We start from the raw sequence: 24648 nt of genomic DNA on the forward strand, positions 1-24648 counted from the left end.
TCCATTTCCGCAGTTCCCCTTTTGTCTCACTTTCTGAATGTGTCTCATTCTTCAAAACCCATTCTCTATTTGTCTCTCCCCCCACAAGTCATTTTCTCACACTCTCTAACTCTCTGTGAAAATCCTTATCTTTCCAGAGCCTGGGCTTTGGCAGCATGCCATTCTGAAGCATCTCAGTGATTCCAAACAAAATCTCAGTATCATTGTTTGCTGTGAGGTCATTAACTTTAAATTTGATTCTGGCAACCTAATGTATCCATCTCTCAAAGACCTTCATCAATCACAGACGGATTTGGGCCTTTTTTGACAACAGTATTGTGGTGTGAAAAAGTCGTCAGGCTTTGAGAGAACCCTATATTTACAGCTAAGGTGAGGTGAGATTAAAGAACTTGCCAAGACTTGGACTCTTTGGTAAAATGGTAAAGCAGGAATTCATTCAGACAAACTTCCATTTTGTTGTTGTGCATGGTGTTTGAAAATGTGAACACCCAGAAAGTTTCCGTTTTTGCAGAAATCATGGGGCGGATTTACAGAAGGGTTTTTGGGAAAACGCCACTCAAAAAGGCTCTGTAAATCAGCCGCCCTATATTTAAACTAAGTTAAAAAAAAAGGGGGAGTTTTGTTGTTGCAAGCTTTCGTCGTCTAACAGTAAGGCCTAAGTCTGAAACGTCCATTACAATTCCACCCACTTAAACATTACCATATTAGAAAATACACTCCTAATAACAAAGAAACGTTTAGAAAAAGTAATTGCCCAGGCTTTCTTGAGTTTCTGCCCGTGCAGTGGTGTCCCAAAGAAATCAATCCACACTCCAGATGGAAACTCTCAAGGGATGCCACAGGTAACAGCTAAAGCCCGATTTGCGAAATTGTGTTCCAAGGTTGGTGTGCTGGCAGCAAAGAAGCTGCATGTTTGGCTCTCATTATGGACACTGCAGGAGGGAGAGGGTTCTGCTGTCCCCAGCAAAGGCTCCAGGAGCTTGTACTTCACTAAGGTGAAGTTGAACAAAAGCACAGGCACGGGTAGTATAGCTCAGTGGCAACGCCCTCGTCTTGGCAGCAAGATGACACAGAGCAAACTGGTTCGAGTCCCGGGTCCGCGAGAAATCTATTCGTTGTTAAGCGCGTTAACGAACAACCAATTTTATATATACGTTTGTATTTCGTTTTCACGTCGCCCCATAGTGGAGTACAGTCTTCTCCAGAGGAGTGCTGGTACCATCAGAAATAAGAAGTGCAGGTACCGAGGTCCGGTTAGCAATGGCTCATTTAAAACACGTATTTGAATAATGTGATGCACGTGTACCTGCCTGCAACTTGTAAGCAATTCTAGCAGTTATCATGGCATGGTGCGCCTGATAGCTCCATCCGCTGCCGCTAATTTGAATAGAATTGCCCAAACCTATCAGGACTCCCCCCCCCAATCCTCCAGGTCATTGTATGACAGCGTTAACATAGTCCATGTGCCCAGCCCTCGGACAGGCGAGGATGACTGCTTGATGGCCGATGTAGCCATTTTGTAATGGGAAAGAAATATCACTGGGTAATTTTGGGGTTGAGACTAGGATACTGGGAGATTTTTAGTGGGAAATTAGGTGGGAGGAGCACGCACTGGTCAGCCGAACGTACACAAATAAGTAAACAAGCATTGACAAAGCCAACGAATTTGGATTTAATAAACGTGACTCTTCCCAGTTCATCGGCAGAAAGACAGGGCATGCAGTCTGCTTCGCAGGAAGTGCAATATTACAGGACGGGAGTCCTCTGATCCTGCATAGCCCTAGCCTCACCCGTCACTGTGTACAGTGTATGTTGCATGTGACATCAGATATATCTTCAATAACACCCTTAGCTGCCTCTGTTTGGTGGTCCAGGGTGACCCACCAGCCACAACTAATGGCCGCAAGGAATGCTGCTAGGAGAGCACCTTCTGGGAGCCAAACTACCTAGTCACACCGTGTTGTCCTGCAGTGCCTCATAAGGACCAACACACATGGTGACACTAAAGCACCACCTGTGAGCCAAGACTATGTGACCTCACTATGCTGTTCTAATGTCTTACAGTATCATGTTCTTACAATGATGCAAGAAAAGAGGTATGTCTTTGCTCCAGTGTAAAGGTTACATAGTAAAGCTATTGTTCTTAGTAAATACCACTCCAAAAAGACAGTATATTGAAATGAATATTGCACGTATGTAAAGACTAATGTCAGTCTTTACACCAACGAAATTACTTGGAACTAGTCCTACATATGATTAGATGTGCTCTTATGGAAGCGCCAGGAACTCAGTTTGTTTTACTTATTTTAATTGCATTCTTCTTCTATTTTATATATATTTTTACTTCCTCTTTTATTAGCCCTTCCTTCTAGAAGGACAAAAATGCAATTAAAATAAGTAAAACAAACGGAGTGTCTGGCGCTTCCATAAGAGCATATCTAATTATTTGCTGAACAACGGAGTGGGTATATACGTTATAATCTAGTGTAACGACTGACTAACTTTGGGGAACAAGGAATGGAGTCGCACGGGCACTATCTGATGTTAAAAAAGCCCAGAATAGTGATATAGTCCTACATATGAAACACAAGTAATAGTGGCGCTAAAGGACCACCTATAGTCCAAAAATAATTGTGCCCTTTAAGTATCACTCTTGCCAAAGTTAATGATATAGTTAAAGAACCAACTATGAGCCAATACTAACAGTGGAACTAAAACAGCACCTGAGCCAAAACTAATGGTGGTGCTAAATCACCACCTATAAGTTGAAACTCCCAGTAAAGCTAAAGTCCCACTTGAGCCAAAACTAAGCAACCTAAAGGCTCCCGAGGACTTTTCAGCCTCCTCTATGCCAGTTCTCCTCTGCATCAATATGTGTGCCTCATTTGGTGGTGTTGAAGTTCTTACTATGAGCTCTAATCAAAAAGAGGACTTCCAGTGTCAGCAATGTGACATTGACTGCAGTGTTACAAAGGGCCAGCTGCACACTATTTTTCTCCACTTTCGCGTTCCAATTGAATAGAAGAGAAGAATTCATATTTTGTAGGTGCGGTGAATCTTGAAAAAGCATCTGCCCATTGTAAGGGTGTCCCTAATTACGCTCACACCAGAATAAAAACACCCCTATATGGAAATAAGGGCAAAAGTGTTTTTTGTAAGGACAACAAGTTTAATCTTACAAAAATGAGGATGGTAGCAAAAGACTCTGCTGCCTGAATGGTCTTCTCCTGTCCCTCATTCATTCCTTTCTCCTGTCACAGTAGTCCCAGGCAGGAGTTTATATAGCCCGGTTTTGCTGTAGTAGTGTCACGTGATACAGGCTATGGCTTAATCCCAATCCATTCTTCTTCCATATAAGGGATGCTCCAAAGCCTTCCTTTCTTCATTGTCAATGATTTCTGTCAGAAAGTGCTGCTCTACATTTTGCTAGCTGATGCGAGAATACCCTGTAGCTCATGCTTTCCTTCATTTTGCTACCTATTACTAGTTTATGTATAAAAACATTTTCCAGTCATTCTCTTCATATTTCACTCATTCAATTAATGTTATCTGGACCTTTAGGTTCTACCAAGACTTAATACTCATAATATGTCCCATTTCTGCATTTTGTGCACCGAGCATGTAAATCCACTATTTCTTTAGCCTGCCTGGACCCTTGACGGACAGTAGACAGCTGGTATGCCACTGTGTGTGCTGCCAGTGCTAGCGAACACCACGGAAGCCTGTAGTCCATTTGTAGCCCAAGACACATTCTTGGGAAGGAGGGGGAGTTTATATTTACTGTAGGATCTGACATTACAAATGTATTCAGCTAATAGTTAATTGCGCCTTATTTCTTCAGTGTCTGCTCATGTCCTTCTTCAGTGCCTGCCATGTCTGTGTATATGATTATATTTGCTTGAGAGAGCCTTCCCAGTGCCCTCCTTACCCATTATAGTGCCTAAAAGAAGTCTGCCTAATTCTAAAATGCTCGGGGGTGCAGGAAGACCCTAGTTCCTTCTCAACACCATGCAGATTACTTTGTGCTGGTGGATTATCCACACACATGGAATCTGTGGGTTGAGGGGCTGCCACAGGAGCTGCTGCCACATCTCTCATTCTCAAGTGGATGCGCTTTTGGCTGCACCACTCCCCTTATCTGCTTCTCGTACTGATCTCCCTTGTGGGAGAGCAGGTGCATTGGAAGGGTAATGCGGACAGGGGGCTGCATGCACTGCTCAGCCACTGATGGAAACACTCAAAGGGTGCATGGACGTTTTCTTCATGATTACATGTCCCTCTCTAAATCAGGGATGGAAATGTAGGAATTGCAGCTGTGGTAGCAGGAGGTCTAAGACCTGCCACTGCAAATGCATTTTCTCCTCTTTAGTGGGTGGGGTAGAGACTATGTTCCTCGAAAGTTGTGGATGTAGGAGGATAATGGATATGCATGTGTGTGAACTGCCAAAAAACAAACATTTTTTAATGGAGGGGGTGCCTACAAGTCCCTGTGGGCACAGCCAGCCCCTCCATCAGCATGTCCCCTGTGGTAATTAGTTAACATGTGTGCATGTTACTGTGCCCGCGGAATGCAAGTGGCACTTTACACCTTGCATGCTGCAGTCACAGTCTTAAGTGAATTACCACCGAAGTGCATGTATATTTCTTAACCAATGATGAATAAGGTCTACTTCAGTTATCCGTGGCCTCCTTGGACTGCACATTTTAGTTTTGGCTTATAGGTGGGACTTTATTGACATCAAGAGCACCTAAGCTAAAGGCATGGAGTATGTGAGGGAAAATGCTGATCTGCCGACCCTCTCCACCTTCCTGACATTGGACCACGCATCCATGTTAGGAAAGATTTCTCTTTACTACACCTTTCCTTCCATCTTTATGGAACCTCTAAACTTGTTGCTTTTATTTTTTAATCTGACTTGTACTTTTTGTAGTGCAGTGAAGCCTTAAGCTTCACTGCACTGGTTTTTGCTCATATGTCATGGGGAAACTGACATGTCCTTCAGGCTGTCAGGCTGTTAGTACTGGGAAACATTGTTTCCCTTAGTTGGGTTACTGTTTTACTACTTTTGGTTACTTATCACTTGTCGTAAATTTTTATCATTGTGCACAGCAGCTTAAACTGCAGTTCCATGGGGTGCATTTTTGTTTTGCCCTAGATTAGCACTCAGAGGATTGTTGGTTATTCTAGGTGTACTAAAAGGATAATCTGGTGGCAGCAGTGAATTTTTCCCACTTTTAGGCAATTTTCGTTTTTGCCTTACCGCGTTTACCATGTTTGGCTAATAACTGCAACTACTTGTCAAACATGGCTGTGCCACAAGATTTTTCGCTTGTCCTTTTGCAGCTGCGATGTGTGTGTGATCTGCAGGTTCGAATCCTGGCATCGCCAGCTCAGCATTTCATCCTTCTGAGGTGTTGCTTGCAAAAGCATGTCAGAAATGCTTTGTGCGGGGTTGCTTTTATTGGCTGCCTTTGAAAATATCCCTCCTAAGCTCTGCTGAGAAGTATCTATTTCGTACAGCTTCAATGACTGTGTTGATTTAATCCATAGATATGGAAGATGGCTGTCGGTCAGGGATTACCTCCACTCAGTGTTCTTCTTTTAACGTTTGCTTCGCCTGGTCATCTAACAGCTCTGAGAAGCAGTACATCAGGGATGTGATTTGGGTGTTGCCAGGGGCTGCACCTGCGATCCCTGAGGTCTCCCTTGCTACCCCTAAATAAAAAGAAAAACATTATTTTGTACATTGTTTTTTTTTACAAAATTGAAGCTCCTGGGCTGTGAACCGCACCATGTGGTCTTTGTTTCTGGAGTGGCTGGCTTTCTTGTTCAGGCTTCTTAAAAAAACAGGGGGTTCCACAAGTGTAACACTTTGAGCAATTACACTAAATAAGAAAGAATAGGAACAACAAATAATTTGTCTTTCTGGAATTCTATACAATAATTGCTAGACTTGTTAAAGAGTTATTTGGTCACACTTCAGGGTGAAAGTCACTAATTTAGTCTGTTCTTAAACACCTCAAATTCACAATGCAAACAAAAACTTCCAAAAAGCATTTAGAGTAGAATAAGCATCAATTTCAGACTATGTATGTTGCTTTTCGCAAGTTGCAGTTATAGCATGCTTTTTTCTGCTTTTTTCTCTGTTAGATTCCATCTCGGTGTCCTCGGTCACTTGACACAATCCTTGTGCCTAAATGCTTGTGTACAGTGTAGAAATCTTTGACCATAGCACATAAAGTGGCCCTTGATTTCATTGTGCCACAATTAATGCTTTCTTGTAATGTGTCTATCTTTCCTATTTCGATGGCATGCTGTTCAGGATGTTTGTTAGCATGTATGAGGTAACGAGTGCCCGAGTACGGGATACCGTGTGAGTGCACCGCTCTCCCTGTGCTACTCCCAGTGGTATGTACTTTGCCAACCTCTGGAGCCTGAAAGTAGATCCACGCAGGCTTGACATATGGCCAACTTTGCACCAGACCTGCAGATTAACTGGTCTGCAGTTACATCTGAGTTACCAGCTTAATGGCATTCACTACAGGGTGTAATTTGCTTTCTGACTTTGAGAATATTCAGACATGTAATTGCTCATTTTACTGTAGCCGGTAAGATGGCTGTAGCCGGATAACTAACTCAGTGGTTTGAGCGCTCACTGCTGCTATGTGTATGTGATCTGCAGGTTCGAATCCTGACATCGCCAACTCAGCATTTCATCCTTCTGAGGTTAATAAATGAGTACCAACACAGGTTTTCATGATTTTGCATGTATATTTGTTCTATATAAAGCGCATACGCGTAAGTGCTATATAATAACACATCATTATCATTTGGCCTTGCACGTCTGCTTGCATTCACAATAATTTGGTAATATGGACTTATACACACTGATATTAAAACTACATATGGTGATCCATTCTTGTATGAAATGCATATCACATTACAGTGATATAGTAACGATATTTTATATAGTTTACTTAGAAACACTGCTATGTAGTGCCACTTCCCGTTTTGTCAAGGGGTGAAAGGTTGTGTCCCATCGCTTCCCGTGATATAACTTTGGCGTCGGGACAAAAGACATCACTTCCGGTGATGTCATCAGAGGAGGGATGGGTTGTGTGATGTCACTTCCGCTAGCCCTGGCATTTTGGTGAAATGATGTCCCTGTAGTACATTTGCTGTCTAACGCTTCTCCAAGGCTACAAATATCCAGGCGAGAGAGATAATGTCCAATATTGATGTGGAGCATTGGCCCAGTTTCGCTGGTACAATCTTCAACTTCCAAAGAGGCAGAGACATTGTTAATAAAAGAACAAACCTGTAATGCAACCAGAACTCGTACTGATGGCAACACTGTCAGGGGCTTGTACAAAACGTGTCAGATCCTCTGAAACCAGTACTGCCCCCATGTTCCCGTGGATAGGATTTCTCTGGCACATCATCACATGGTATGGTAATAGATGTGTAAAGCACACCTCATCGCCTCTGAAGAAACATTGAGGAGCTAGATCACACTTGTACTGTTTGTTAGATCCAATGAAAACCATCTATAGTTGAGAAAGATCTCAAATAACTTACTATTCCCACATTAGGGCAACGGCTGTGATGCGTTGGGTTTGTTCTTGTAAAGTCCTAGCATTAAGAGAGCATTTGAATTCTGAACAAGCTCTCTAGAAATCCTTTGAAACATAGCACAGTATAACATAACACCATTTAGCATAGAATAAAATATGATAGCCTTTCATGTCATAGAATAGCATTACACATAATGTCATAGAATAGCATATCATTACATGGCAACAAAACACACCATGGTGTAACAGCATCACATAGCATAGTGTGGCATAATATAGGACACCATAACATAATATAACATTGTATAGCATAAAATAGCACAAAACGGAATAGCATAACAGTATGGCATAGAATTGCATAACATAATATAGAATAGCGCACCATAACATAACATTGAATAACATAATATAAAATAGCACAGCATAGCTTAACAAAGCACAGCATATCATCACATAATGTAATGTAGCTTATAATAATATAGAATGATATGACATAAGATAACACATCATATCATCATTCATAACATAAAAGTCATTCATTATTTGGATGGCAGACTTGAGTATTACGGTTCTTTGATGACATGCAGCTCTACCAAAAGGTCAGCAGAGTCGATGCCATCCTTCGATGGATAGCCTGATTCTTGCCTGTGCAGGTCTGCATGCCAACAACCTGTAAGATGCTAAACTCCATGCAAATGGAACTCGTGCTCCTTAAAGATTCCTCCAAGCAAAGCTCAGTTCTGAACTGGCTGAATGACATGTAGCTCGGCAGATACACCCAGGAGTCCCATTCCAGTGCAAAATCACTAGGATTCATGGCGGCCAATTCTTCATGGCTCCATCACCAAAGAAGCACAAACAGCTGGTGCCAGTGACTTGTATGTACTAGAGCAGGCCCTTCATCCCAACCTTAAACTTCAGAACCATCATACAGTGCCTCGTCCACTCCCACCTGGATGGTTGCGAAGCCCCCCATGAAGGTGTCTCAGCCTCCTCCGTGGCCCACCTGTGCGCGGCCCTGCACGCTGTAGCACGGGTCATCAACAGTGTGAAGACCACATCTCGCCCATTCTCCACAGGCTTCACTGGTTCTCACGCGAAACCCGCATCTCCTTCAAGAATGCGGGCTGAACAAAAATCCTCATCTTCAGAGGCTGTGGCAAGCCAAGAAGCCACAACATTGCCAGGCTGGAAAATAAAAAGGGCAGGAAGGAGAAAATGAGAAACCACACATCTTTCTGTGGAGCAACATACCTACCTCAGCACAGTGGCCGTGAATGCTCAGGTGGAACTGATGCCTCTACCATTCAAACAACATCAAGACATCTGCAGATCAAAGGCATTAGGGGGTAGGCCTGACTACCCTCTGCTAATTCCAAAATAACTAATCAATTCTTTGGGGGCAATTCCCTCCCTGAAGCACCCAGTTTTTTAAAAAATAATACCTTTCCTCCACCCCTAAAACACTATTACCTTTCCCAACCGCATTTTTAGTTTTTTTCAAAATGAGTTATTTTTGAATGAGTTGTTTTTTCATTCGTTATTTTTTAATTAGTTTTGTATTCGATATAATCACTGCATACCACATCCTCCCACTCCATTAGTAGTACAGTGTCCTGGTGTTTCTCAGCTATGTTTGCAGTAAAGAAAAACCTTATTTCCTTAAAGGCATACTCTAGTAAATATTTTTATTGTCCCTATGGGTCGGCCATGTTTTTTTAAGGCTAAGTGGGTCGATTTTAGAAAACTTTCCTATGGACCTTACCCGAGTTTTCGTCCATTAAACGCACGCGAAAACAAGCACCTGTGAGCCGCCATTTTCTGATAATCCTATCTTTTCCCCGATCGCCTTGGCAGACCTGCTTTTGCGGCACTAAATCAATTCCCCCGCCCCTGAGCCTGACATTATCAAAACATTCATATTCCCCGCCTCTCTCTGTGACGTTTCTGTGCTGCGTAGGCAAACGCGCCCAGTCGTCTTCTGCGCGACTCCACACAGAACCCGGAAACCAACACAGATCAACTCACAACACAGCGCGCCACAATTCAGAATATGAAACTGTACTTTACAATGAAACAGCAACACGGTACATTTGGTAAAGTACATTTATTTGGCATCAAATGTTTAGAGATTATTCATATGAACTCCGGAAGCCATTTATTTTCTTTTATCTGTATCCGCAATAACTGTTCCGTTTCATCTTGAGTCACGCGCTGTTCCATTATGGCACACAAGGTGTTCATTTTCGTAAAAAGAATCACTTTGTAAGCACGGTGAACCGCAAGGCTGTTGCATCAACTAGGCACTAGTCCAGCCTAAAGTGTGTTATGTTACTTCTAGCCACTAGTACAGCGTAAGGGCATGTGGGCCCTTGGCGATCGTCCCATAATATGGTGATCGTGCTCCAGTTGTTGACACGAAGCTGCAGGTGTCTGCTGAAGAATCCGTCCGCCGGTGTCTCAAACAGGTGGCAGTTGCAGAACGGGATCAAATACCTGTTAAGAAAACAAATAAATGATAATTAGTCTCGCTAGCCGAACTTCATTAATATTACTCATTTCATTTATTACGACCGATCAGAAACTATTTGCTTGCAAGGGTAGTTCAATGGAGTATGTTGTTCTCTAACATAAATGCGAAAAGTAACGAGATAAATCGAGGGCAACACACAATGATAAACGACACTCTACATGCATGAGGAATGATATGATATATGATATGGCATTTGTAACGCGCGTATACTCAAATGTTTCTAGGCGTGACGAGGCAGGTGGGGAACAAGGGCAGACAGACAACGATCCTACTGGGCCAGGTGTCTTTCTGATCGCGCATGGGGAAGGGCTGTACATGGTTAGTTGAATACAATTTAAATAATTGGGCCAGCTGTTGGCAAGTGCAAGGTAAATGCCGGGACAAGGGGCTGAAGGGTACAGAGACAGTCCCGTGTTGCAGGGAAAAGTGGCTGGGCCAAGGAGCGAGATCGGTGACACCAGTGATCCTGCATGCCGATGTGCCCACTACGAATAGTTTTAACATCTTTTACAGTCTTCATTCATTCATTTATTCATGCATCCATTCATTAAATCTTCATTCTGGTATAAAAGCGTGTAAAGATTTACTTACATTATATTTGAAATTTCCATTGTGTCTCTTCGTAATGCAGTCTGTAAAACGGACCGTGCTCTTGACAATGATTTTTCGTATACTGACCTAAAACTGAAACTCGGTCTAGTTTCTGAATTTTCTGCCTTATCGTCTCTTACGTTATTGCGCACTCCCTTCAAATGTAGTTCTTTCTGCATGGTCCCTGTCTCAAGGTCAAAAAACAATAGACCCTTATACTTCCAGTGCGACTTGTGGGCCTCATCTGTGCACTGTCCTTCGCATTCTTTATTTGCAACATCACGTAGTATAGGCATCTATGAGAACTTGAAGTTTTGAACCCGTCTATGTAGTGCGCCTCAATGTGCAAATGCAAACTGGCTTCTCTCCCAAATGCCACGGCCTGCTTGGCTGGCGCGTTCTAAGTGCCCCAATTATTTCCCCGTTGTCTGCGAGCTTTGCAGGCCAAATTGAGACATTTAATTTTTTGCGGAAGGTCAGGGAAAGTATAAAGTACCACAGGAGTTGAGTTAAAAGTGAGATTTATTGTTTGTTTGTTTTATTTTTTGCAATACGCAAGCCGCCCCTCCGTTAACAGTGCGCAGCATTTACATTTACATGAGATGAGACATGAGAAAAATATATACATACACATATGTGAGGTGAATAGAGAGAATTCAAAGATGACACCCAGCTTGTTCGCCACCCATGATGGTGAAGTTAGGGGTTAGGTTTACAGGTACACTGTACAATAACATTTATTTACAAAAAGACAATCGTATTGCAATTATTTAAACCGGGATTTGTACTTCACAATCAGCTGTGCATCGGGTGGGCATGGCACAGTCGCAATGTTTGGTGGCAATGGATCACTGCTCTGTACAGAAACGTCCAAAATTCCATATCTGTGCTTCTCTAACACAGCAACAATAAGGCCTTTCACAAAGTCGAACTGCATTTCATCATAGACTGGTTTGATCACCCATTGCTTACTTCGTTTTGAAAACACCTTGGTGTAGCGAGGCATCCTTACTTTGCCCCTAGTCCTAGATTGTTCTCGTCCGACATTGCTGTTATGGGCGAAGACCGCTAGTAGGGTGCGATGTTTCATGCCCCGAAAGCTAAAATGCAAGCGCTTTGGCCTGTACTTTAGGCACATATTGTGGAGCACCTCCAAATCTCCTGTGTGACAGAATTCTGTCAGTCCTCTCAAATCTCTTGATAGAGTTTTGTCGAAAACAATCTTCTCAATGGCTTTGTGTGTCGGTGATGATGGAATCAACCACTTCTTCTTCCGTGCCTCCTCTGGGGACAAAGGGCCATGTTCACATTGGTGGAAATGTTCATTTGCTGTCCAGCGGTGAACGTTGGTACAGTGGTGCATCAGTGACCGCCATTTTTCAAGTAGTATTTCCACTGACCCCTCGCAAGTTTTTGAGCTCCACCAAAGATGGTTGGTGATAGAATGTGACCACTGCAAAATACTTTCAAAACCTTTTTTTTTTCCTGCAGCCGAGATTTTCTTATTGATTGATTTAGCAAGATGCCATACGTCAAATTGATGTTTAATATGTGGGAACTGCTCTCTCATTGTCTTGGCAATTGAAACGTGTCTATCCGTGGCTATGAGGTCGATGTGCATCCCCCTCGATTGTAGATCTTCCACTGATTTTATAAATCCTAGTTTCTCCAAGGCCACTGAGGATGTACATTGTGTTACCTGCACGACCTCCGAACTCACAATTTTCTTACTATCCATGTCCTGAAAGTGGTAGGTGCAGTACTTGGCAGAAAATCCAGGGCTATCGCACTGTCCATCGCCGGCTAGCCTGAATCGTTTGCTTTCGAATGTACTTGCTAGAGACAATTGTTCAATTCTCCAAGCATCACTAATGGCCGGAAACAGATAATCACGTTGGTATGTGTAGTACAGCGCACTTGAAATGAAATGGAGTCCCACAAACTGAAAGAAAGCCTCTAACTTTCTAAAACTTGAGCCACTAAAAAGTAAAGCCACTGCACACAGTAAATTGCCTGCTGGCAGTTTCCCCAGCATTGGTTGTGCAGACCATGAGAACCTATGATTTAATCTATAGGCGGCATTTATTTTAAGGTTACTGCCTTTCATTTTACGAGTCACATTAATGAATGGCTTCCCACATACTTTCCCTCTAACGGAATGCACACATTTCAGCATACTTATAATTTCCATCAAGCAACTGTCGAATACAATGTATTTGCTCTCTTTCATTAGACTGTCATCCTGCGTCAACGTTGTTTCGGCCTTTGACGTTGTGGAGATGTCAACACATTGGAAATTAATATCGCTGCTATCAAGTATTGTTGCGTCTATGGATGCTGCGGCTGGTTCATTCTCTCTCATTTCAACATCTGCTAATTCAACATTGATGGGAGAACACAACAATGTCGACATGTTTTTTGGTGGCAATTTTTTGGCTGGTGTAGATTGTGTAAATTGATCTGCAACTACTTCCGAGCTATCTCCAAAACATTCAATAACATCTTCTTGTGGTGGTCCGGTCGCACAGTAGCCATGGTCCAATGCAACTTTGCTGTAGTCTCCAAACAGAGCTAATTCATGTTCTGGCCATTGGACATAAGCATCTCGAGCCTGAACACGCCTCGCCTCAATTAATAGTTCCTCCATAGTGTACATGGTCTGGCAAGCCACATCTCTCATTCGCTTCACTGTCTGTGTGTGTATAGTTCTGACGCCGACGGGTAACTGGAGGAGAGATTGGAAAAGGGATGTTCAGTTTAAACACAAGATGGAGTGTAGTAGAATTGAATAGAAAAAAACATAAAATAGTCCCCACCACAACAATTGTTTTAAAGTTATTAACTGTTTGTAACTAACCTTTTTTTGTTTTTTTTTCTTTGCAACTTTTTTGACTCGACCTTCAACATCTACACGCTGTAGCTCCGATTCGTTTCCGCTTGTCCTCCCTTCCGCTTGCGCTGCAAGGACTATATTTTCTGTATCCGCATAGACAGCAAGGAATGAGGCTCCATCGTCTCCCTGAAACATAGTACTTTCATTACTATGTATCAAAATATTGTTAGCATAAAACACGTGAGGACACACAGGTACATCTCAATAGCCAAACACGATTTAAACATTGTGTGCAACAATCAAACGACAAGTATTCGACCAGTGATGATCTATTTCGATGGAACTGTCAGTATCCATACCTCTGGCTCTGCATGGACTGCCATGAATGGTTGTATTGGAGAGGAGGCATCCGCATCTCCCTGAAACACAGTACTTGCATTAGTATGCTTTTCAATATTGGAAACACAACACACACTTGGGGTCGAACGCACAGGTACATATAAAGACATAACCGCGAAAGATGCATTGTCCAAAAGAATCAAGGAAAATACAAATATGATCACATTTCATCGACTTATTTCAACGATTCCTTTACATCTGCATCATCTAAATGAGATGTTCTGATTGTGGTGGAAGCTCCGTCGTCTCCCTGAAACACAGCACATGCATTAGTATGGTTTTCAATATTGGAAACATAACACACACTTGTGTTCGAACGCACAGGTACATATAAAGAGATAACCGCGAAAGATGCATTGTCCAAAAGAATCAAGGAAAATCCAAATATGATCACATTTCATCGACTTATTTCAATGATTCCTTTACATCTGCATCATCTAAATGAGATGTTCTGATTGTGGTGGAAGCTCCGTCGTCTCCCTGAAACACAGCACTTGCATTAGTATGGTTTTCAATATTGGAAACATAACACACACCTGGGGTCGACAGCACAGGTACATATCAACGGCTAACCACGAATGAAACATTGTGTAGAACAATCAAACGACAGGAATTCCGGCTCTGAAGATGACGCTCGATGGAGCTGTCAGTATCCATACCTCGTGCTGCTGAAGAATATCTATGGATGTTGCAAATGTAGTGCGCACTTCCGAAAGCTGTTGCGCTGATTCGTATACTTGAATGTCAGGCTCTGCATCAAGTGTAGGGTTGACGCTCCGTCGTCTCCCTGAAACACAGCACTTGCATTAGTGAGGATTACAATTGTGAAAACATAACATACACCTGGGGTCGACAGCACAGGTACATATCAACGGCTAACCACGAATGAAACATTGAGTAGAACAATCAAACGACAGGAATTCCGGCTCTGAAGATGACGCTCGATGGAGCTTGTCAGTATCCATACCTCCTGCTGGTGAGGAACATCTAGAAACGTTGTAGATGTGGCGGACGCTTCAGCATCTCCCTGAAAGACAGTACTTGCATTAGTATGGATAACACTAATTATAACTGAAAACAAACACCAGTGGACGGTAACTAAGGTGTATATTAATTGGAAAGCAGTAACCAAACATTCGGTAAAATAATTACACGATAGAATAAAACTATTACTTGACATGCATAACACAAGTATGTAGCGGATTAGCCTAGTAAGACTACCTGATACGCGCTAGAAGTGGTTGATAACTGCGACCACGTCAAGGATGTAGAATGTTCTTGCTTCAGATTCAAGGGATAGTCAAGAAGTTGTAAAGGCCAATCAATGATTGATAATGAAATGCCAATATAAAAAATAGCCACGTAAGCCGACAGAATACTTGAAAAATGCTCAATACAGCACAGTTCCCTGTTCCCATATATATACATTGCGTTTGTGGGTTATGAAATCGAAAGAGAATATATTGATAAATGTCATTATTCAAAAACTATACACTCATATCAATATCGAAATTATTACAAGGGATAGGACACCTACAATATCTATTAGTCCATTCGACTACACACTACCGCAAGGCCTAAAGCTAAATCCGGACACTTGACTCACCGGTGGCGGAATGTGGACGAATAGAGTGGAAATAGCGTTTTCGGGCAATTTCCGTGTAATTCGCCGTTTATTCTTCTTTGTTACCCAAGAAGTTGTGTACATGTCCAAGGAAAAGTGCCGGCTGCAGATGCGGTATCGATCGCCCCTCTTGTCCTGTAAGACTTGTTGGACTCTACTTTCCAGCTCATCCAGTGGAAATCCGCAATGTCTGACCCATTCTCTTATTCGATCAACAGTTTTCGGGAATACATGCATTGTAGTTCCTTCAGATTTCGCATGGGTCTTCGAAGGGCAACCGCTAATCGAACAGGCAGGCATTGTTGATAAATCTGAAAAGTAAATATCGACATTATTATACAATCTTCAAGAATAAAGATTTGATACAAAAGTAAATGAATCATACAATGATCAATGCAAGGTTTGTTTTGGTCGCAGGAACTGTAGCAGTTCATTATGTGCAGCTTAGTATTTGCATAAATTGCAGAAATGTATAAATGATGTGACTAAAATCTGAACATGTGACTCATCCCTTGGCTGTTCTGTATTGCACGAGAAGGAAACATGCTTACATTATAGACTGGACCCCCGAAGGATGCAATTCGATGACAATAGACACAGATGAAAATAAATAGATCTATTGATAGCATAGCAATGGAAACTCTAGTCAATAGCAATGAGACCAATAAACATAGGACTATTGTGTACTCTACTCGCAAATAGATAGAAATTTAAAAATCTGCGAAATATGACTAGGATACATGGCCTTACCTTGACCAACAAACAGTTGGATTCAGCAAGCAGAGCAGTATGTTGCAGGAGAATAGGTGGATGGCCACAGGTAGCACACTGATGGGTTTGCTCTAAGCGGTCACATAAGTTCACGGATAGCACGACGACGACCAGATTAGCGTAGATCTCGGTGGTTGCCAGGTAACACGTTCAGGAGTTGACTTGCAAAGCGCAAAGATGTTCTCATGAGACATATCAAGTGGTTTATAAAGTATTTGGAACATGGGTGTGTTGAATGACGTATGTATGTCGTGGTCTTAGGGGGGCAGCCTGCTTCAAGGGGAGGCCTGGCTGGAGACACGGGGTCTGAGTAGGCCATGTGAACAATGGCCCCTTGGCGTGGGACACCTTTTGAAGTGTACATGTAGTTTGGCACCTTGGCCGTTCGTGCCCCGGACAGCCCCCCATGCCAGCGAGCATCCACCGGCGCGAACCACCTTTGATACAGGGGGGTGGGATGGGTGGGCCTGGGGCATGCAGATAAGGCACAGGAAGACTGCTGAATGGAGACACACTTATGTGGATTGCAGGGGGGCGGCCTGCTTCAAGGGGAGGCCTGGCTGGAGACACGGGGTCTGAGTAGGCCATGTGACCGATGGCCCCTTGGCGTGGGACACCTTTTGAAGTGTACATGTACTTTGGCACCTTGGCCGTTTGCGCCCCGGACAGCCCCCCATGCCAGCGAGCATCCACCGGCGCGAACCGCCTTTGATACAGGGGGGTGGGATGGATGGGCCTGGGGCGTGCAGATAAGGCACAGGAAGACTGCTGAATGGAGACACACTTATGTGGATTGCAGGGGGGCGGCCTGCTTCAAGGAGAGGCCTGGCTGGAGACACGGGGTCTGAGTAGGCCATGTGACCGATGGCCCCTTGGCGTGGGACACCTTTTGAAGTGTACATGTACTTTGGCACCTTGGCCGTTCGCGCCCCGGACAGCCCCCAATGCCAGCGAGCATCCACCGGCGCGAACCGCCTTTGATACAGGGGGGTGGGATGGATGGGCCTGGGGTATGCAGATAAGGCACAGGAAGACTGCTGAATGGAGACACACTTATGTGGATTGCAGGGGGGCGGCCTGCTTCAAGGGGAGGCCTGGCTGGAGACACGGGGTCTGAGTAGGCCATGTGACCGATGGCCCCTTGGCGTGGGACACCTTTTGAAGTGTACATGTACTTTGGCACCTTGGCCGTTTGCGCCCCGGACAGCCCCCCATGCCAGCGAGCATCCACCGGCGCGAACCGCCTTTGATATAGGGGGGTGGGATGGATGGGCCTGGGGCGTGCAGATAAGGCACAGGAAGACTGCTGAATGGAGACACACTTATGTGGATTGCAGGGGGGCGGCCTGCTTCAAGGGGAGGCCTGGCTGGAGACACGGGGTCTGAGTAGGCCATGTGACCGATGGCCCCTTGGCGTGGGACACCTTTTGAAGTGTACATGTACTTTGGCACCTTGGCCGTTCGCGCCCCGGACAGCCCCCTCCATGCCAGCGAGCATCCACCGGCGCGAACCGCCTTTACATGAATATACAGTATATCGCCTTTATATGAATGATAGTATATCGTTGATTATCAATAACAAATGCCACATACCGCAGATTCTTGTGAGCACAGACCCACAATTCAACCAGTGTATTATAGTGGCCAAGACCCGAAGGCCTGTATAATCCAATGGTAATTGATAGTATAGATATATGTGATTCATTTAAAAAATCGAGACAAATGTTGTTAAAATAAATGTGGTGTTTTATTTTGTATCTTATTTTCATGAAAAAAAAATTAGAAGACTTTAAAGGTTATACAGGTCAGGTTGCAGCACAGCGAGAGAAAATCCCCTGTACTGACCGCTGTCACTCGGGAACGTGTCTCTAATGGCACGAACGGCACAGGCGGGTATCACTCTTCGAACGCGGTGTCCAAGCCTCCCGTGAAGCCACCATGTACAGGAACGATAGGCCACCAGCCTGTACCACCTGTGAAAAGGAATGAAACAAACTGTTTTTAAATGACCCAGATAAGTTTAATAAAAGTTTGTTGTCAATGACAATTCTTGTAACTAATGGCATTTTACACGGACAAATGCTATCTAGACAATGCACACTATTGAACGACTTACATGCGTTACAATGATATGTAGATGTAATTTTGGATATAGTAGAAGAACATGAAATAGGAGTGGCATGACATGCAGAGTATACTTACTCGTTACTCGGATTACGAGGACGAACAGTTGCTCGAAGTTCGTGCATAAGCACCATCAAGATTCTCAACACGGCCCGTGTGAGGCAGGCTGCCCTGAAGTCTGGCAGCTCGGTGATGCATTGCGGTCATGGCTCGCCTTCCGAAATGTACGCCAGGCATCCCGAGTTTTCTCGGCAGCAGCAGTTCTCGGCCTCGGTTGGCATTAGCTTGCACCGATTGCATGTGCACCAGGTGGAGACGCCGTCCATGCGACTAGGCCCAGGCTCTTCATCTGTTGAATCGTCCTCCCAACTGCCGTCCGAATCCCCATCGTTTTCGCGTGCTTCCCTTTCCAGTAGTTCCTCCTCGGTATACTCGGGCTCGTACCTGTAGGGCATTATTGTAGCCATTGTGTGGTAAACAGAGTAAAATAATTTACTGAGATGGTACAGGTGTTTACACGGGCTACAAGCGACGAAGGTAGCTGACCAGAGCACTGAAACGAGTCACAGAATACTCAAAGTAACACAGAGAGAGGAATGGAATCGAAAATCGGCTGCTGTGTGTTGTGAAACGGTCTGTTTATACTTATTGAGGAGAGAGGCGTCCTGCCATTTCCATGGCGACATGTCATTAGCTGAAGCGCAGCGAATGTTGACACGAGACGTGCTTTGGCGTTGGGAAATGGGCGGTACGAGTCTGTTGATGACAGGCTCAGGGGCGTGGGAATTGATTTAGTGCCGCAAAAGCAGGTCTGCCAGGGCGATCGGGGAAAAGATAGGATTATCAGAAAATGGCGGCTCACAGGTGCTTGTTTTCGCGTGCGTTTAATGGACGAAAACTCGGGTAAGGTCCATAGGAAAGTTTTCTAAAATCGACCCACTTAGCCTTAAAAAAACATGGCCGACCCATAGGGACAATAACATTTTTTACTAGAGTATGCCTTTAATTGCATCATGAAATGTTACTAGCAGGCACCTTAAAACGTGTGCAGAAAGCCTAGCAACAATGCTTAAAGTGTACCCCCCTGTTCAAACTACCCTGCTAATCTTGAAGTCACGTGTTCCTACTTCAGTGTGTCCAATGTGCAGCTCATTGACAATACATGCATATTGATGTAACCGAATATTGTCTATGCTTCATTTAGAAACATGTCGGAAGAGTTTCATGCATTTTAAAAGCTACTACATCCAAAGTGGGGAGCCCGCAGTGCTGAAATGTCCCCCTTTACAGTACCTGCACTTGGACTACGCCAAGGCATCCAGACTGGCTTTCAATCTGACCTGGTATAAAAATGAGTCGCGAAAGCTGCTCCCAGAGGACGATTTACGTATTCAGGTGCAAGAGGGCGCCCTGTGGTTTTTTCCAACGTCAACAGAGGACACTGGACACTACCACTGCATTTTGAGGTAAGGGACACTTTACTACTAAAGTAGCCAGGCATGAAGTGTTAAAACCGTCTTGAGCTAATATTTGCATTTCATGGAAAATTCCTGAATGTCAAGAAATCATAATTTCAGGGTAAAGGTTTATAGAATATGATAACCATCCCTTTATCATAAAAAATGAACGTCAACATGGAGAATGCAATTTTGAAACAGTACATGATGGTGAAAGGAAACAAGCAACTAGCATGGCATGTGTTGTCTTAGAATGGCATGAGTGCTTATGGAGAATAGACATTGTGGAATTCCAGAATGAAAAAAGAAACAGTTTTAACACACATTTTATTTACCTCCAGTTTAAAAGTGTGTTCCTTTCCTGAATTTGTTTTAAAGATTGCCTTAAAAATACCGAATTCTACTATAGATGATGCATCCCCTCTAGGCCCCACGCCGCCTTTCTTCTTGCCTCCTACACAGAGTCCATCTTGTTCTGTCCACTGCTGTCCACTCCTCTAAATCAACTGTGACAACAACCTCATGTTGTCTTTTCACTTCCATCCTGCAATCTATCTTGAATCCTCTGCTCCTAGCTGCCCTTCCTCCCATCCCTCCTCCATCTCATCATCTCTCTCTGCTGACGACTTTGCCTGCTACTTCTCCTCTAAGCTCATCGCAATCGTGGGCATCCATGCTGCTCCACTATCCCTTCCACCCCGGCCCTTTGCCTTCTACGTTCAACCACACGGCCTGCCTAGAAGGTCTGGAATCCGTTCTTCCGTCTACCAACCCATCCCGTGTCCCTGTCAACCCATTGGCAGGGCGAACACGGCTCGGGTACCACTCGTATGCTCTTTGGTCTCTCCTCTCTTCAATCTCTCTCTCCCCTCTGCAACGTTCCCAATTTACTTCTGCCCTTCCAGAAGAAACCTCCCAAACACACAGTAACTCAGTCCTGTATTCCTTCTCAACCCCTGCTCTAAAGGTCTGGCACGTGAAATACAACTGACGCTGTGACCCCCGGCACTCCAGATTCCACAGCGGTCACTCGACTGAATGGCACTCGCTCACACCTCCAACTGCCTCACTGCTGCTCACCACTCTAAACTCTCTGCCATCCTCATTGTCCTCAATCTCTTTCACGCGTTTGACACTGCCGACCATCCCTCTCTCTTTTGTATGCTCTCTTACATTGACTTTAAAGATATCGCCCTGAATGGATGGCCTCCTACCTCTCCGAACACTCATTCTACATCGATTGAATGTACTGTCACCTCCATTTCCACGCCGCTTCCAGTATGGGTTCATAATGGGTCTGCTCTTGGTCTCCTCTCCTCCTCTTCAATCCTTATGCCTCCTATCTCAGCAAATCCATCTTCTCATTTGGCACCTCCCTATCATTTATTAGCTGACAACACAACTTTTCTCCTTGCACTCCTTCACCCCTGAACTGTCCTCTTTCTTCTCCAACTAACTCTCTGCCATCTGTCACTGGATGGCCTGCTGCTTCTGGATGGTAAACTCTTCCAAAACAGAACTTATCCTCCCCCTTTCTGTTAATATGTCACATTTCTCCCATACCTTTTTCTTCAGATCTCACCTGATTACTTCAGGTTTGTAACCTAGTGGCTCCTCGATTGTGACCTGAAACGCCAAGAGTTCATTCATTGCCTACAATGTGGAGACCGCCACCCTAAGCCAGCTGAACATCTACAAAATCTGGCCCTGTGTCTCCTATCAGTCCACAGAAAGCCCTGATCTCAACTCATGTTCTCAGCAGACTGTACTATTGCTCCAGCCGACTCATGAGGTGTTCACTCTACCACTTTACCTCCTTCAACAAAGTACTGAACTTTGCCACCAGCACTCTCTTCACGCACCGCTTCTCGCCACCTCCGTTCAGGACGGCTCTGCATGCAACATTCACCCTACTCCAAATTACTATTCCTGGTCTAAAATGGTGTTCATGGGATGCCGGCTCCCACCAGATAGCTAACCCTATCTCCTGGTACTCTCCCCACACCCTGGTATTTCAGGACCTGCTCAGCCTCTCTTTTCCCACCGTGTAGTGCACACATCTCGCATCTGCTCCTTTGTCCTCCTTGCACCATGCCAGTGGAATGCCTTACCCTTTAAAATGAGGAATACTACCACAGTACTGGGCTTCAAGACTGTGATTAAGAAGCAAGTACTTGTAAAAAATACATTGCTTTTTTATATCAATTATTTGTTTGTTCATATTTCTCTCATTTAATGGTTCCAATGCTCCCCTCTACCACCTAGTGCAGGTTCCGTCCACTTTTCAATGCTCTGTTATTGCAAAGGACCCACAAATGGGAAGGCCCCACTTTCTGTTGTAACTCATATACAGTATTGTTGCCTGAAGCATTATGTTTCCTCAAATAAACACAGAGAAACGATCCTCGCCACAAAATGCACCCATAGGTTGTTGGTCCTGCAGGGACCCGAAGTTTGTTTCAAAGGGGACCCCAAGACTGTGGGATTTCATTCAGCAATAATATGTAAGGAACCCAAACATCTACATTTCGAATAGATGCCCAAGCCCCTCCAGTCATAAGGCACCACTCAGCTTTCAGATGATCAGTACCCAGAAAAAGGTAACAAACACGCTTTGCACAATATCCAAGGACATTCTCTCAACCCCTCACTCTCCATCTTCATGCATGTCCCCCCCAGCCCCTGCCAAATTCCAGTAGTAGCACGTGCAGTCAGGTTCCTTCTTTCCTAGCCCACACATTGCAGCAGGCACATCTCCTGATAGGCTAGGATCACACATACAATCTGAACTCTATTTCCTAATTGGTTTTCAGTGGGCATTATACGATTCTCTTTGTTCTGATTGTCTAACTAGAATCATGAATTGTGACATGCTCTCTCTGCTTTCAGGAACTCTTCCTACTGCCTGGAAGTGATCATCTCTTTCTCAGTTGTCCGGCGTCAGGATGTCTCCTTGCCTGATATTTCATATCAGCAACACGTCTTCACCTTAGCCAGTGAGCAGATCTATTGCCCAGACCTCAGCGATTTTACCACGCGCTACACAGACTGGAAGCTGAAATGGTACAAGGTACACATCTTACTTGCTTTTCACAAAAATCCTTGCTATAGACCATGTATAATTTCATATCTTCCAATTTGTGTGTCTCTAGATAGGACATTGATCTGCGTAACATGTACTCACAGTGCCTCCCCTTCAGCCTCGCCTCCTTCGTAGTGTTTGCTTTTTAGTGGGAGGCGCAATAATGTAAGAGAGCCAACCCTATTCCCCAATCTCTTCGTTAGTGTGACAAGATGGGAAATTTGAGTTGGCGCAAACGAAATGGCGCCCATTAGGAGTCTTGCCTTTATTTTATCTCTGATCAACGGCAAATGTGATCTCCTGATTGTGTATGTATGTGCTCTGGGAATCCCTATTTCTATTGATAGGATAATATACACGAGACTTGCAAAGTTACCCCAATCTGTTAGAGTTTTTGTTTGGCATGCCCTCCTCTGCACAAAAGCTGCACAGTACTTGCAAGGGCCACAGACCTCTTTAAGACACTGCCACCAATGAGCTCTGAAGGAACCAATGAGACTTTCCGCCTACCAAGTCTTCATGGATTACTGCTATCAACCTGTACCTTTGTGGGATCTAAGAATCAGCTGACACTTTCTGCGAGGATGCTCCACTAATGACCATGTGATGTTACTGTGTTGCATGCCTTGGCAGAAATGTGGGCTACTCTGTGTTCCTTTTTTCTGCATTTTGCAAAGCCTTGCATGAGTTGGCCCAGGAACTGGAACAAGAAACTGCAAGGAACACCAAGATCTCCATCACCCGCTTGCTTGCTGCAAGTCCATTGTTTGAATGCTATTGGCTGGTGGTCAACCTGGGCTCATTGCATTTATTTAAATTATTTATTTATTGTTCACTTGTTAGGCGCTTATACGGGCAAGTAAATTCTGTTTCAAAGCACCCACAGGGCAACAGGGAGGGAACATGGGAATGAAGCACATTAAAACGCACACAAATATTAAATACAGTGGAGGGAAAAAGGATGAACCTACTATGCCTTGTGAGTATTCAGAGCATGCAAGTGCAACAAGGAAGAGGGCCGTGGGAGTAGGTGCTGCAGTGTCCGTGCTCGTGGGTAAGCCATAGATGAAGTGCAAGGAATGGTAAGTGCTACACGGTCTGGAGTCGCGTTGGGTTGGAAGTGCGAGCCTCCATGGTGGAGGTGAGCCGAGGCAAGTGCTGAAGGTAGACATAAGCTGGGGCGATTGGTGTGGGAGGACAAGGGCATCGAGGATGCTTAAGGGCCCTGGACGCCAATCACAGCAACTGTGAGATTAGCAGAGGAGAGACGAAGGGAAGGAGGAGGTAAAGAGGAAAGTCTTGAGGAGCTTCTAGAATTTAAGACAGTCATGCTCAAGACAAAGAGGAAGAGGGAGGCTGTTCCATAGGAGAGAGTAGCCGAGGAAAGTGATCGACCTCCTGCCCTCTGTTTAGCAAAACACTTTACACACAAAGAGTTGGTGCCCGAGGAATGTAAAGGTCTAGAGAGAGAGTATTTAGTAAAACAGAGTTTACGATAGTGTGGTCCCTGGCCCCAGATGGCCTTGTGGATCATGCAGAGGGATTTGAGTCTAATCCGTGTAGCAACAGGGAGCCATTGAAGACTTTTTAGAGCAAGAGAGATGTAGTCCCTGGGCTTAAGGGAAGGATAAGTCTTTCTGCTCTATTCTGGACTAGCTG

General features: G+C 44.3%; 1 protein-coding gene across 1 annotated transcript in view; it reads left to right on the forward strand.

Annotated features, from left to right (window-relative positions):
- Positions 1 to 24648, forward strand: part of IL1R2 (interleukin 1 receptor type 2) — a 109888-nt gene that overhangs the window by 16048 nt on the left and 69192 nt on the right. The window contains exons 3-4 of the mRNA XM_069636731.1: positions 19655 to 19916; positions 22797 to 22977. Coding sequence (XP_069492832.1) covers positions 19655 to 19916; positions 22797 to 22977 — 443 coding nt within the window. The remainder of the gene's footprint in view (positions 1 to 19654; positions 19917 to 22796; positions 22978 to 24648) is intronic.

Source organism: Ambystoma mexicanum, chromosome 7p (genome assembly GCF_040938575.1).
Source record: "Ambystoma mexicanum isolate Mex_15411 chromosome 7p, UKY_AmexF1_1, whole genome shotgun sequence".
Taxonomy (NCBI): Eukaryota; Metazoa; Chordata; class Amphibia; order Caudata; family Ambystomatidae; genus Ambystoma; species Ambystoma mexicanum.